Source organism: Quercus suber, unplaced genomic scaffold, assembly GCF_002906115.3.
Source record: "Quercus suber isolate HL8 unplaced genomic scaffold, Cork oak 2.0 scaffold_157, whole genome shotgun sequence".
Lineage (NCBI taxonomy): Eukaryota > Viridiplantae > Streptophyta > Magnoliopsida > Fagales > Fagaceae > Quercus > Quercus suber.
The window spans coordinates 742,692-757,363 of NW_027069618.1; the positions used below are offsets into that span (position 1 = coordinate 742,692).

General features: G+C 38.1%; 1 protein-coding gene and 1 pseudogene across 1 annotated transcript; one reads left to right on the top strand and one right to left on the bottom strand.

Annotated features, from left to right (window-relative positions):
* The first annotated feature begins 5,440 nt into the window (after positions 1 to 5,440).
* LOC112004614 (2-oxoglutarate-dependent dioxygenase DAO) lies at positions 5,441 to 7,283 on the top strand. The gene is given in 5 exon segments (XM_065777527.1): positions 5,441 to 5,765; positions 5,768 to 5,903; positions 6,431 to 6,525; positions 6,528 to 6,742; positions 6,854 to 7,283. Coding segments are annotated over 5 exon segments (885 nt in total). The 5' UTR covers positions 5,441 to 5,575; the 3' UTR covers positions 7,103 to 7,283.
* Positions 7,284 to 7,463: 180 nt separating this feature from the next.
* Positions 7,464 to 14,318, bottom strand: LOC112001993 (probable L-type lectin-domain containing receptor kinase S.5; annotated as a pseudogene).
* Between the last annotated feature and the right edge of the window lie 354 nt (positions 14,319 to 14,672).

Genomic DNA, 14,672 nt, shown 5'->3' on the forward strand with positions numbered 1-14,672 from the left:
ATTTTTCTATCCATGCCGTTGTATTATCATGGTATGAATGAGAATAAAGATCCTTCCAGTGCCAATGATACTATCTTGGCTAACTGCAGGAAGTGTCTAAAACGTATCCCTTTGGTGAGCACTTATAGAGAAGCTAACAAGTGTGTAGACACCCCTTGCAAAGACGTGGAGTTAACCTTTACTAAGATTTTATTATTTTTCTTGATCCTCCTGGATGTTCTTTTGCTAAATTTAGATGCCTCTTGGCCTGTTATACGAATGTATTTGTTGCCAGTTAATTAATAATAGCTTATATTTTATTTTTTAAAGGTTAATAATTTTCATTCATCATATTTCAGGGTTGCTGCATTTTTCAATAACAAAAATACCTAGAGGTATGATAAGATTTATATATTTCAAAATTATTCACCTTTTATGATTGGAAAATGCAACAACCCCAAATTATGATGAATGAAAATTATTAACCATGAACAAAAAAAAAAAGGGAAAAAAAGGCCTCTAAGAACATGTGCTTAGAAGCTAGTTGTTTATTATTCACCCAACTATTACTATAATCACCTTATCTATGCCGAGTACGAGTAGGTTTTTTTTTTTTTTTTTTTTTTTTTTTTTTTTTTTTTTTTCGATAACAAGTGTGGTGGGCCTTTTTGAGAGCATGGGTTGGGCTACCTCTTGCCACACTACGACCCAAAGGTTCTAGGTAGGAGAGTCAAGACTGGTCTAATTGTAACTCATCTATGACAGGCTTGTGCACAAACTAAAGCCCCTTTGTTGAAACTTTGGTCACATGCCCATGGTAGATGAGACTGCTATAAAAGAGTTATGGCAGACAAATACAATATGACAACAATAAAAGAAATATACTTGTTGTTAGACAGAATGAGTAAAGGATTCTCAATCGAAATAAAGAAAGAGAACGGTGCAACATCAAGAAATACATTATAAATGAAATGGCAAAGGCAAAAGAGAAATAATACTGGTACTTAATCAATAAAAAAAGTAAGGAAGGAATGGCTAGTATGCCATGCTCAGTTGCATTATTGGACTAAGACCAAGGAGGAAACCACTCCCTCAATGTGAATAACCTCTTAGAAAAATCCTGCTATAGAAATTACACACTTTGAGAGAACGGGCCTAAATGGCTCATGCCCTGAAAATCCTTAATTCTTAATAGAGGATAGGCTTTTAGACGGAGAGAAGGGGTAAGCCTATTTTTGCATGCCTACCATTCTATTCTCTCTCTATTTTTCTTCCTAACTTTTTTTTTTTGCTTGTTTTGTTACTCTGTTTTTCCCCACTCTTTTCTTTCTAGCTCTTACTCGTGTGTTATAGTGGTGATTGTTGTTGTGAATCTCCTATTATGATTGTTGCTGTGTTGATAATCCTACTGTGCACGACAAAGGCTCCTTATTTACTGCTTGTGGTGACTGGTTTTTTTACCATTTCACCCTTTAACCACTTTTGTTTAGGTGAGGGTGTCCTTCCAGACCACCCACTGGTTTGTCAGCTGCCCAGCACCACCACTTACCTGTGCTAGTCGTACCACTCCCCATTACCAGACAAAGAAAACTATTTTGTTTGCTTGTTCATCGTGGCATTCTCATCCGGAAAAAGGTGGACATCTTCTCTCACTATCCCTTATGGCATGCACCTAGTGGTTTCAACTCACAATTCCCTCTTTTGGATGGTATGTCATCCCGACAGGACATTTCTCCTAAAAAATTTTGAGTAAGAACCCCAGAATAGGATCCCCTTCTCCCCACCGCCAGACCATACCCTCACTTACATTTGACCCATGACCCACCACTCCTATATTGGTTGGGTACAAGTTGGTGGTGCTTGGGCCTTGCGCGTGCTCCACTTCCATGTATGTCCAAAACTTGTCTGCTGCTCATGCGTTTGCCATGGTCTAGAGGCTCATCTATGCATTCTGCTGCTCATCCTTGATCTCTTGTGGCATGAACTATTTTCTGATCTTCCATTCTTTATGGCTTGCTTCCTTCAAGGGCTAGACCTTGCTTGATTGTGAGTTTTTCTCTCTTTGTTCCTTCCGTAAACTTTGCTAACATTCCTGCCATGCCACTTTATTATTCCTGCTATGGTGTTATTTGACCAGTGCTTGCTGGGCATGCTACATGCTTTTCTTTCACTTGATTACAGTGACTCAGCATTGTCATTGGGTTTGCATTCATGCTATTTGGGTTTCCTTGACCAATTCCATTGCTTACGGGCTTCCTTGGCCCATTTCTTATTCCTTGAGCATCCTTGACCCATTTTCTTTCCTTGGGCATCCTCGACCCATTCCAATTCTGCATTCTCATAGGTTTTTGCTAACTCTTTTGGGCTTCCCTGACCTAATTACCATATCATTTCCCCTTGGGGTTCATGGACTTTCCATCAACCCCTTACTCACTTATTTCATTACTTCGGGCTTGTTTTGGCCAATTCTTACTTTTCTATTGCCCATGGGTTTACTACTTTCTCTGGGCTCCCTTAGACCCGCTTGCTTCCTCCGAGGCCCATTTATCATTTTATAGGCTTATGATCCATCATTCCTACCATTCGGGCTTAATAGTTTTTCTCTTAATTTACTAACTCTTTTCTACCCATATTGTTGGGCTTTTCCTGCTATTGAGCTTTTCCAAAATGAGCATCAACAACGAGTACAAGTAGTTTAGATTGTTTGGCAAGTTGTGTAACATATATGATATTGATTTAAGCCAGTTGGTTGTAGTGTAACATTTACATTACGAGCTTGGTGGTTGGTGGTGGCATGAGGCTAGGCCACGGTTTTACCTTCTTGGGTTTGGTTGGGAAAGACCAAAAAATGACTTTGAAGATTTTAGATGCACGGGTGTTTGCTAAATTATAGAGTTTTAGTTCACAAGTTGAATAAAAAATAGAACTAGTTTAAAAGTTAGAGAATTAGGTAAATGAGATTTGAATTGTATGTCATTCAAATGTTAAAATTTTAAGTTTTTGATTTTTTTTTTTAAAAATTAAGTTTTTGCAATTTAAAATTGTGTATAAAAAATAAGTTTATTGACCAAATAATGAATAACATCCAATTTAAACAAAATTTAATATGCATATTAAGAGTATAAAGAACATGAAATTTTTAAAATTTATACCCAAAAAAGATATATATAAAAAAATTTAAAGAGTTTCTTTATAAACAAACTTGGAGAGAAATTATGTTGGGGGTATATATTTAATTTCACGTTGGATCAGTTTTTTGAATAAAAGGATTAAGAAACTAAAAACTTTGAAAACTTAAGTTACATTGTATTAAGACGAGTTTAATAAAATCCTATCAAAAAGAAAAAAAAAGGGAAAAAAAAAAGACGAGTTTGATAAACAGGCGAACAGAAAGGAAAAGGAAAGTAGGTAAAAAAAAAAAACAAAGGAGAGGACAAATGATCATGGTTTTTGAGATACGGAACCTCAAGAGCTAGGATATAGGGATGGCAACGGGTCGGGTTCGGGCCGGATTTTTTCATACCCGGACCCGACCCGCAGGGCAAGACCCGTAGCCCGGACCCGGCCCGTTTAGGGTACCGGGTTTTTTCCTGGGGCCTGGACTCGCCCTAGCCGGGCCCCGTTTAGGAATTGGGCCCAAACGGGGCCCAACCGAAAAAAAAAAAAAATTTTTGAGCCCAGATTTAAGCTCAAATTTTGCCCAAATTCAAGCCTAGATTTAAGCCCAGATTTTGCCTACATTAAGCCTGCATATTCAAGCCTAAATAATTAACGTGGCCCAAATAAATTCAGCCACGTTTAGCATTTTTTTCCCCAAAAAGGAAGAAAAAAAAAATTAGACAGACAGAAAGTGCTAGTTACTTATGATTATTCTTGAGTTCTAAATCCCCAGTGTTCTAAATACTACTGGATCCTTCGGAAATTGCATCAGTCACAAGTTATAGAATATAAACACATCTCGGTTTTATTTTTAGATATAATTTTCATACATTACAATTGAAATGTATTATTATTATTATTATTATTATTATCCAGACAGCAGTACACATAGAAAAGCTTCCAACTTTACATTAGAATTAGTCAATGTTTAATCTTTGAGCAAGTAACAAAACTCTACTTATTCAAAAAAAAAAAAAAAAATTCCACAACTCGAACCAAAACAAAAGCAAAGTAGAGTCAATTTTAGAAAATTAACCTTAACATTAAAAGCAATTAAAAAAAGCAAAGTAGAGCTTCATGCATTATCATTGTACTCCACAACTCATCAACCCCATTTGCAATGGAAATGATTACAATGGAAATGATCAGATTCAAAATCAACTTTGTTACAAAGCAAGCCCAATATTCATAAAATCAAAATGGTCCTGGATTACACATTTACACATAAAAAATCAAAAATCAAAAACCAACACCATCTCCCATTCTATCTGTCTCTGAAATCCGAGAAACCCAACACCATCAAACTAAAGAAAATACCTGAAGAAAATATGATCCTCTCCGATTTGGCTTAAGCTGATCCTCTTCGATTTGGCTGAAGGCTGAAGCTGAATCTGATGCTCCGATTTGGTGAAGAAAAGCGACGACAGCTCCGATTTGGCGAAGAAAAACAGCGATAGCTCGAGGTGAGGCGGTGGTGTTGTGATTTGGTGGTGTTGTGAGGCCGTCTGGGTTTTTGGTGGTGTTCACAGTGGAGTGAGGGTGAGGGAGTGTAGGACTGTGTCAGATTGAGAGGGAGGGAGTGTAGGGAGGCTGCTGAGTGAGTGAGGCTGCTGAAATGGGAATTAGGGTTAGAAATTTTAGGTATATATATAAGGGTATTTTAGTAATTTTAATTAACTGGGTTTTTACCGGGCCGGGTCTCGGGTCGAGTCTCGGGTTTTTTAATAAAACCCGGACCTGACCCGGACCCGCTTCGGGTTTTTTTTTAAAACCCATACCTGACCCTATTCCTAATCGGACCGGGTAAAACCCGGTCCATTAGGGTCGGGCCGGGCCGGGCCGGGTAAAAATTGCCATCCCTACTAGGATAGCTTTTGGAGATGGCAACTTTAAACAAAAAGAGGATATGCTAGTGTCACGTCAAATGATATAATTTGTGCTACAATTCGTTTTTGTGGCAGGTTGTGAATGATCCACATAGATTTATTATCACTTTTTTTGTATCTTGTAAACACCTTACAACGTGAGCCGGTTGTGGTACAAATTGTGCTTTGTATGCGGCAAACATAACTCTAAAAAGAGAAAAGAAAAAAAATAAGAGTGTACATTGGTCAACTAAAGATTAAAAAGAAGTTCTCTTCTTCTTTTGTATTGTCCGACTCCGTAATGAGATGAGTTGCTGAGACTCATATCATGTTTAGTGTTTTGTAGAAAGTATTCCATTAATTTACTTACTAGTTACTAAGAAGAAATTAAGCAATATATAATAAAAAAAAGGTAAAGCATTTTTTTACTTCGTGTAGTATGAGAATGGAATGGCGAAGCCTATATATTTATTTACTTGGTAGAGAGTAGTTAAGATCAAGTATTTAGTAGAGAGCAAATTAATTAAGATAAGATGGAGGAATAGGAGGGGAAATGTATCCCGGTGATTGATATGCAGAAATTGGAAGAAGATGATGGAGAGCAACAGCAACAGCAACAGCTAAAGAGACTGAGAGAAGCATCGGAGGAGTCGGGTTGTTTCAGGATTGTGAACCATAAGATCCCCTCGAGTCTGATGTCAGAGATGAAGAAAGTAGTGAGAGAAGTGCTTGACCTTCCCATGGAAATCAAAATGCGCAACACAGAGTCATCGCCGGCAGTGGTTACATGGCTCCCACCCAGGTCAACCCTCTTTATGAGGCCTTGGGTCTCTATGATTTGGCCTCTTCTCAATCTCTGCGCACCTTTTCTTCTCAATTGGATCTCTCCCCTCACCAAAGGTTTCTTAATTTTCATCTTTTTATTTCCACCTCCCTAGCTCTTCTTTCTTCCTTCCTTCCTTTTTCTTTTTTCCCTCTTAATCATATACTACTACTGTTGTTCAAGTAAGTGTAAGAATTTTCTCAAAATTCTAAACACAAAACACAAATAATTTGCATGCCAAGACTTGAGATGTAAAGTAAAACATATATGATGGCTTGAAATTATAAGAAGTTGATTTTTTATGACTATTTTATGTTGACAAAAGATTATAATTAATGTTTCATAGATATTAAGATAATCACAGATTAATAACTGTTGGATAGTAAATAAGATCTTATTAACATGAAATTTGAAGTCCATATTAAGTATGAACATATCATGTTGATGGGGCATCAATTTGTGAAGCTTATGTACTAAAAATTGGTAGTTTCCTAGATGATTTTTCCCTAACCCAAGTTTTGGAGCATGTTTGTTATTCACATGTTTGAACTACTTGTTTTGTTTTGAAAGCTTAATTCTACTTGGGCAATACTTTTATTGTCAGAGAAACAATAGAGCTGTATGCTGAAGCAATACACGAGCTGGCCATTGATTTAGGACGAATGTTGGCCAAAAGTATGGGTTTGGCTAGCTTGTTCAAGGATGGCCTTGCCAGTTTAGAATTAACAAATACAACTTCACACCTGAAACTGTAGGATCCTCTGGTGTACAAATACACACGGATTCAGGATTCCTAACCATACTTCAAGACGATGAAAACGTGAGTGGTCTTGAAGTCATGGACAAGTCTGGTGCCTTCGTATCTGTGGATCCCTGGGTAGGCACCTTGCTTGTCAATCTTGGGGATGTTGCTAAGGTATGCAATATGCAAATATGCAGAGGATCCCATTTTATAATAATACTATATGATTTGATTTTTTTTTTTTTTTATTTTGAGTTAATTAATGTTTGTTAATATATGTTGAAGGCATGGAGCAATGGAAGATTTTGTAACGTGAAGCATCGAGTACAGTGCAAGGAAGCATGTATCCGAGTGTCAATTGCTTCATTTCTCTTAGGACCCAAGGAAGAGGCAGTTGAAGCCCCACCAGAACTTGTTGACTCTGACAACACTCGTCAGTTTCTCCCTTTTACTTATGAAGAATATAGGAAACTCCGAATTTCCACAAAATTGCATGCTGGTGAAGCCCTCCAATTTGTACGCATCAACCCATAATTGCATGCGTATCAAGTCAAGACTTGCCAGTTTATGTAACTAATAAAAGGTTTTAAATAAAAGGCTCATCTTAGGCCTAAGCTTTTTATGTTACTTTAGACTTCGCAATTATGCATGTGATATCATTTGGAACAGTTGGTTTACATTTAATAGTCTTAACAATGTTCTAAGGTATTCAATATACTGGCATAAGCAATTAAGCAAGGTTCAAACACACGAGAGGACAAAAGGATGATAGGAAATCCTGGAAAGAACAAATGAAAATTTCGGAGATTTGGACTAATTTAGATGACAATGAACGTGTAATTAAGAACATAAACGTTATGCTGTGTGAAACATAGCAGTGAATTGACCATATACAGAAGTAAAATCACGAGATCTATATATATAATTAATAATTTCCTTGGTAATTAAGTTTTTACACATGATATTTTAAAGCCAAAAAAAACCGTTTGTTTAATACGGCTTGGAGCTTGAGCCTACCCATTTCCAACCCAAATTTAATTGAAGAATGTTGTTTCTTAAAAAAGGAGGAGGAAACTAAAACAGAAAAGAAGTAGAAGAGGAAAAATCAAACAGGAAATTAATGGTGCATCGATCAATAGTACTTTAGTAATCCATCCCTACAAGAGAGAGTTAGCTATATATCACTGTAACCTCCACCTGCACCTCCATAGCTTTCCCTGCTTGCATAGTGAGGTGTCCAACCAGCTGATTCCGAACCTGACCCAAAACGCCAAGATGACATGGAAATGGGGGTGGAATCAGCTGTTGTAACAGTAGCCATCATGCTGTTACTATTGCTGCCAACTGGTATTGTGGAAGGCCACACAAAAGCGGGCTTGAATGGTGGCACGTGGGGAACCGCCACTGCTCCTGATATAATCTGAATAATGGTCTGCGTTTTGGGCCTCTCCCCAGCAATCGGATGTGAGCATGCAAGGCCAAGAAGCAAAAGTCTCTGTGCCTCCTCAACCACGTATTCATCTCCCTGCAGCCTCTCATCCACAGCGTCCAATATTCGTCCCTCGCGATGCAACCACCAAACCCAATCCACCAGGCAGTGGAAGCCTGCAATCTTTGTCCATGGACGCTGACCACATACCACTTCCAGCAACACTGCCCCAAAACCATAAACATCGGACTCGCAGGTGGCTTTGCCAGTATGGAAGCACTCGGGAGCTATGTAGCCCATGGTCCCTGGCACACCCTCCAGCTCCGCGTAAGAGTTTTTCTCATTGTCTAACGCTCGTGCTAGCCCAAAGTCGCCCAGACGAGCATTGAAGTGGGAATCCAACATGATGTTGCTGGCCTTAAGGTCCCGGTGCACCACTCTCTGGTCGTACTCGTTATGGAGGTAATGCAGCGCTGATGCCACTCCTGATATGATCTTGTGTCTCAGCTCCCACTCCAGGGTTGTATTGCTCTCTGGCCCACAAAATAAGTGATTGTCCAAGCTGCCATTAGGCATGTACTCATACACCAAAAGCAGTACTCCATTTTTGTGGCACCATCCTGAAATCATCATGTATATATGCGAGCGTTATTAATTGTGAACCAATTGCCAAACCATAGCTAGCATTAATTAATTGTTGATTAGTGTTCAGACTGGGATCCGAGATTGGTTATTAATTAATTAATTAATTAAACAAATGCAATAAAAAACCAAACACATACACCAACTTGAATTTTAGTTAGGATATACGCTCTACGTCAACATGGTTTGTAAAATACTAAAAGATACACATACCTAACTCTTTTTCTCTTCCTTTTTCTTTTTTCAAGTGGGATGAAGTAAAAACAAAGAGTTTTAAAACAAAGAACCAAAAAAAAAAAAAAAGATCTTTAACAATTGTGATTGATACATAATAAAACTAGTGTAAGTTATGAATGGTTCCATGTGATCGAGGAGGATGTGCATCATCTCTCATAATGTGAACTCAACAACTATGTGTTACGTGCTGTGTTTTTATTTAATTATTTAAGATTTTATTTTTGTTATTAGGAGTTGAGTAATCAAATAATGAATAGGATAAATTGTTAGCTTAGTATTTGAAGAAATCTTATCTACTTGTTGTAGATAAAGACAAGGTTTCTTTTGAATTTAAATGTTAGCTTTATTTTGTAAAGTCATCTATTTATATGGGTTGATGTTGAATAATAAAGGAAGCTGAAAAATATTATTATTGAGTGAATATTCCCTTTGGAGGTCTAGACTCCCTCAAAATAGTCTATTTATCAATTAGGAAGTCTTGGTTCACTCGAAGCAACCAACAAACTCAATTGAGTCAATTGGGTTTGTAACAATTGGTAACAGAGCCAGGCATGAAGGAACAATGGTTGGAACAATTGTTGGAATCCATGGACAAACCAAAAGAGATACAATCTCTAGTAGTTGAAAGTGTCAAAAAAATGCAAGTGATACGCAAGTCCTTGCGTTTGGCTAGATATGAACAAGAGACACCAATTAAAGAGGGGGTGGGTAATGCACAACCAAAGAGAGGAATTTGGCTCTCTATGAACAAGAGAAGGTAACTAAGGAAAATGATAGGCAATGCAAACTCGAAAATAAGAGGACCATGGGAGCTCCACAAAATCAAATCATTCCACCTTCACACTATTCAAGACCAAGAAGTGATCCAGTAGGTGAGAAGCAACTTGGGAAGATCGAGCTCTTATGCGAGAATCATTTTCAAATTAAACCCTTGAGGACAATGGCTGATTTCAAGGGAAGAGGAATGTCACGTGCTTAGTTTTTATTTAATTATTTAAGATTTTATATTTGTTATTAGGAGTTGGAAAATTAGATAATGAATAGGATAAATTGTTAGCTTAATATTTGAATAAATATTATCTACTTGTTGTAGATAAAAATTAGGTTTCTTTGAATTTAAATGTTAGCTTTATTTTGTAAAGTCATCTATTTATATGAGTTGATATTGATTAATAAAGGAAGCTGAAAAATGTTATTATTAAGTGAATATTCACTTTGAAGGTCTAGACTCGAAATAGTCTATTTATCAATTAGGAGGTCTTAGTTCACTCGAAGCAACCAACATACTCAATTGAGTTCCTATCATCGTAACAAGTATTCAGTGGTGGAATAATAAGGAATAGGGCTGAAATCTTCTTTCTAATTTCGTGGTTGAAAATCTGTCTCAAAGCCCAAGCCCGGATAAAAGCTACTGATCACAAGCTGACATTATAGCTTTACTAATTATTTTTTTGGAGAATCAGCTTTAGGAAAGTATTTTATTACGTATCAGGTATATATACAGCATTCTTGCACAGTTGTATGTCATGAATGGCTTCATTTATATATATATATATATATATATAGTGTTAACAAATTTATTTTTAGAAAAATTTTATTAAGAATTAAACTTTTTTCAAAAATAATATACTATACGCTATATGGCAAAAATTTCCCGCGGTCGACAATAGGATCGCGCGTTTAAACATTCGTTTCGTTTTGCTATAGCATGGGCAGAAGATTCCTATTAATTTCCTACTCCGCAACAAGGACCTAATTCCCATGAAAATAAATACAAATTGTGACTTAACCTAAGCCCCCGCCCAATTTTATATTTATTTATTTTTAATTTTTCCCCTGGGTAAATACGTAAGAGCATTTCTATTAAAAATGTTAAAAAGTTATTTTTAACATCTCTCACACTAAAAAATTCACTGCATCAAAGTTGCTAAAATTATTTATTTTTAACCTCTAGCTACAGTAAGTTATCATTTCTAACTTTATTTTATTACTTTCTATATTGTAGCAAGATGTTATAAAAAAAATTATTTTATTACTTTCTAACTTTAACTACCCATTTTTTCTTTTATTTAATTTATTTTTTGACTTTGATTCTAACGCCAATTCTATAGCTCTAGTTTTTCCTCAAAAAATAAAAAAGTCTATGGCTCTAGTCCCTCCCTAACTCCCCTTCTCCCTCTCACCCAATCCCTTCCTTCTCCGTCTAAAACTGAACCCAAGCCAAAGCTTCATGGCCATCTCTTCTTCATGGCTCCATCGCTGCTGCCGTCACTCGTGGTGGAAGAGAAAGGTTTCTTTTTTTTTTTCTATTTTTTTATGGCGGTGGAAGAGGAAGTGGCTGGGTTGTGAGAGTGGGTGGCTGCGGCAGTTTTTGGTGGGTCTTGCGGTGGTTCAGTTGGTGGGTGGTGGGATTATGGTGGTTGTGGTATGGATGGTGGGTTTTTTGTGGGTGGTTGGGTTTATGTGGTGGGTTTGTGGCGGTTGTGGTATGAGTGGTGGGTTTTTGGTGGTTGTAGTATAGGTGGTGGGTTTTTGGTGGGTGATTGGGGTTTGTGGGTGGTGGGGTTTGTGGCGGTTGTGGTATGGATGGGGATTTTTTTTTTTGGTGGGTGGATGGGTTTGTGTGGTGGGTTGTGGTGGTAGGTGGTTGTTCTTATTGCTTCCAAGAATAGAGATAGACGGAAAGGATGGGAAAGAAGGAAAGAAAAAGAAAAAGAAAAAGTAAAAGAAGAAGAAAAAGATGATTAATAAAATAAATAAATAAAGAATGAATATTTTAATGGAGTGGCAAAAAAATAAAATCTTTGACGTAAGATGCAATATAGTTTGGTGCAATATAAAGTAGAGTGTTAAAATAAATAAAGTAATTTTATAAGTTATTAAATGTTATATGTTTTAGTATTGGTGATGAAAATGCTCTGGAGAGGCTGCCGGTGGGTTCAATATTTTTAGAGTAAAGTTAAGGGCACATAATTTGGTATAATTTTGTATCATAGCTCATCACGTGACGAGTTACGAATGTGCTTTTATATAACTCTTCATCACACTTTAGCTAATCACTCCACATGACCTATTGTCACATTTTAACTAATTACAACTCACCAAATGACGAATTGTAATACAAAATTGTGCCAAATTATAGCTCCTGGTATTGCTCATACTTTTAACCCTTTTTCCATTTTGTCTAAAACAATAATAACAAAAGATATTATTGATAGTGGGACAAACAAAACAGACTGGCTAACTAAAAAGTGGGTACCAAAGAGCATCGATTCAACACAGGTAACAGGGCACGAGTTCGAATCATGGAGGACAACGAACTAATTTGTTGAAGGAGATCAATTCAATGCATTGCATATGGTGTTTAACAAATCAGTTTATTAAAGCAAACGTATTAGAGCAAATTAAGTGAGACAGGGCTAAATATATAGAAACAGAAGAAGAGAGTGAAAAATGACTTTACCGAGCAATCGGACGAGATGTTTATGACGAAGGCGATTGATAATGGTAAGCTCAGCCAAGAAATCATCTTCACCCTTGAGGTTTTCCCTGGAGAACCTCTTGACGGCGACTTGCAGATTCTCCTTAGGAATCACACCTTTATAGACCACACCGAAACCACCTTGACCCAATCTATGCTTCTCGTCGAAGTTGTTGGTAGCACTCTTGAGTTCCTTAAAGCTGAACTCTCTAGGCGTTCCTGGGAGGCTTTTAAGCGCACCCAATATATTGGGACCTGAAGCAGCAGCTGCAACACGCTTTTTGTGCACATAATACCCCAAACCAGCAATCCCCATCAGCACCAAAACCAAGCAAGGCACTCCAACCCCCAAACCAATCTTAAGCCCCTCGTGACTACCTGATGATCCCGGAAGCTTCTCCACGGTCAGATTCCACCTGAGCACGCAGTTGAGCTGGATGTCGGTCGTTCCCGTCGAGGCGGCGAATCCGAAGTAGGAGTTCTCGTTGACAAGGCTTCCAAGGTCAAGATGATCCGCAGCGAGCACAGGCTTGTTGGGCTTGTCTACAGTGTACTGTAGGGGATTCCCTTGATTATCTTGCATTTGCTCTGCCATGAACACCGACAGAGACTTGTTTCCCCCGTCGTACTGGATCCACACCATGTAAATTTGGTGCCATTAGGGGCAGCTGGATGCCCAATGGGGACAGAGACACGGTTTTGTTAGATCGAACGCTGTTGATGTCGAGACCCACATGGTTGTTGTCCGGGTCGAAATCCTGCTTGAAGGTGTCCAACTCGATGGCGATGAGACGGTTGGTGGAGTTGCCATCAGTGGTGGAGTTGGTCAAACCCAGGTATTGACCATCACTACCCGTTGGGAGATCCAAGTCCGGGGCGATGATAAAAGCAAGACCCTCTCCTGCGGTGGACTGATTAACGCGATAAATGTTGAGGAGAAAGGAAGAGTTGAAAGATGCCACCTTGACTCCACCTCCAGCACCAGCAAGACCTTTCCAAAGCTTGAATGATTGGTTGAACAACACTCGGCCTGACCTGTTTTTGAGGGTGAAATTACCATTTATTGAATCTGGAGTCACTTGAAGGGCACCATTGCTGATTGTGGCCGGCGATACCACCGCGAAGGTGGTGTAGTANAGAAACATGAAGTTATTGGAATCCAAAGTCATATTGTCGTCAAATTTCAAAACCTTAAATTTTGTTCCCTCATCCCTGGCCCTAATAAATGGTAAAAAAAGAATAGCAAGCAGTGATAATAGTAATAATTTAAGAATATATTAATTTGACCACTATCTTCGCTATCAACAATCAGAGCAAATTTGAATTTTCATTAGCTAGCTAGCGTTGGGCTTAATTTGTTGAAGGAGATCAATTCAATGCATTGCATATGGTGTTTAACAAATCAGTTTATTAAAGCAAACGTATTAGAGCAAATTAAGTGAGACAGGGCTAAATATATAGAAACAGAAGAAGAGAGTGAAAAATGACTTTACCGAGCAATCGGACGAGATGTTTATGACGAAGGCGATTGATAATGGTAAGCTCAGCCAAGAAATCATCTTCACCCTTGAGGTTTTCCCTGGAGAACCTCTTGACGGCGACTTGCAGATTCTCCTTAGGAATCACACCTTTATAGACCACACCGAAACCACCTTGACCCAATCTATGCTTCTCGTCGAAGTTGTTGGTAGCACTCTTGAGTTCCTTAAAGCTGAACACGATACCACCGCGAAGGTGGTGTAGTAGGAGCTGTCAAATGGACCACCGAACGCAAAAGTATCGGCCGGTGTGGCCTGGCTATGAGCTTCGAAGAACGCTGCCGCTGCCAAAAACCAAAGCAACACAATAATATTACTATTCCTTATAACCCTCACCTGTACTTGTAACTGCAGATCCATAATAAGTGTTTTCATTTGTCGCCGCAGTTCCTCGATCTCCTCTGAGTCTGACCAACGATTCATTAAATGATAGGATAAACTGACAAGTTTATTTTTGACCCAACCTGTCCCTTTCTTTCTTCTTCTTCTTCTTCTTCTTAATTTTTGGCCCCTTCCTTTCCTTTATTTTGTCTTTGGGTCCTCCTGAGAACAACGGTTTTGTTTTAGAGAGAGAGAGGCAGGCTTCAGGCCTTCGACTTTTGAACAACGTTTTGGCCTGACATTCCAATAGAAAACAATTGACGAAACTTTTTGGTCAATAATACTCAATAATGCTAGCAAGTTGCCAATATTCAACTAAAATATTTTGAATATTGTTAAAATAGTTACAGTTACCTTCGTCATCCTAAATGATAAGCACGGATATTTCTTTCATAT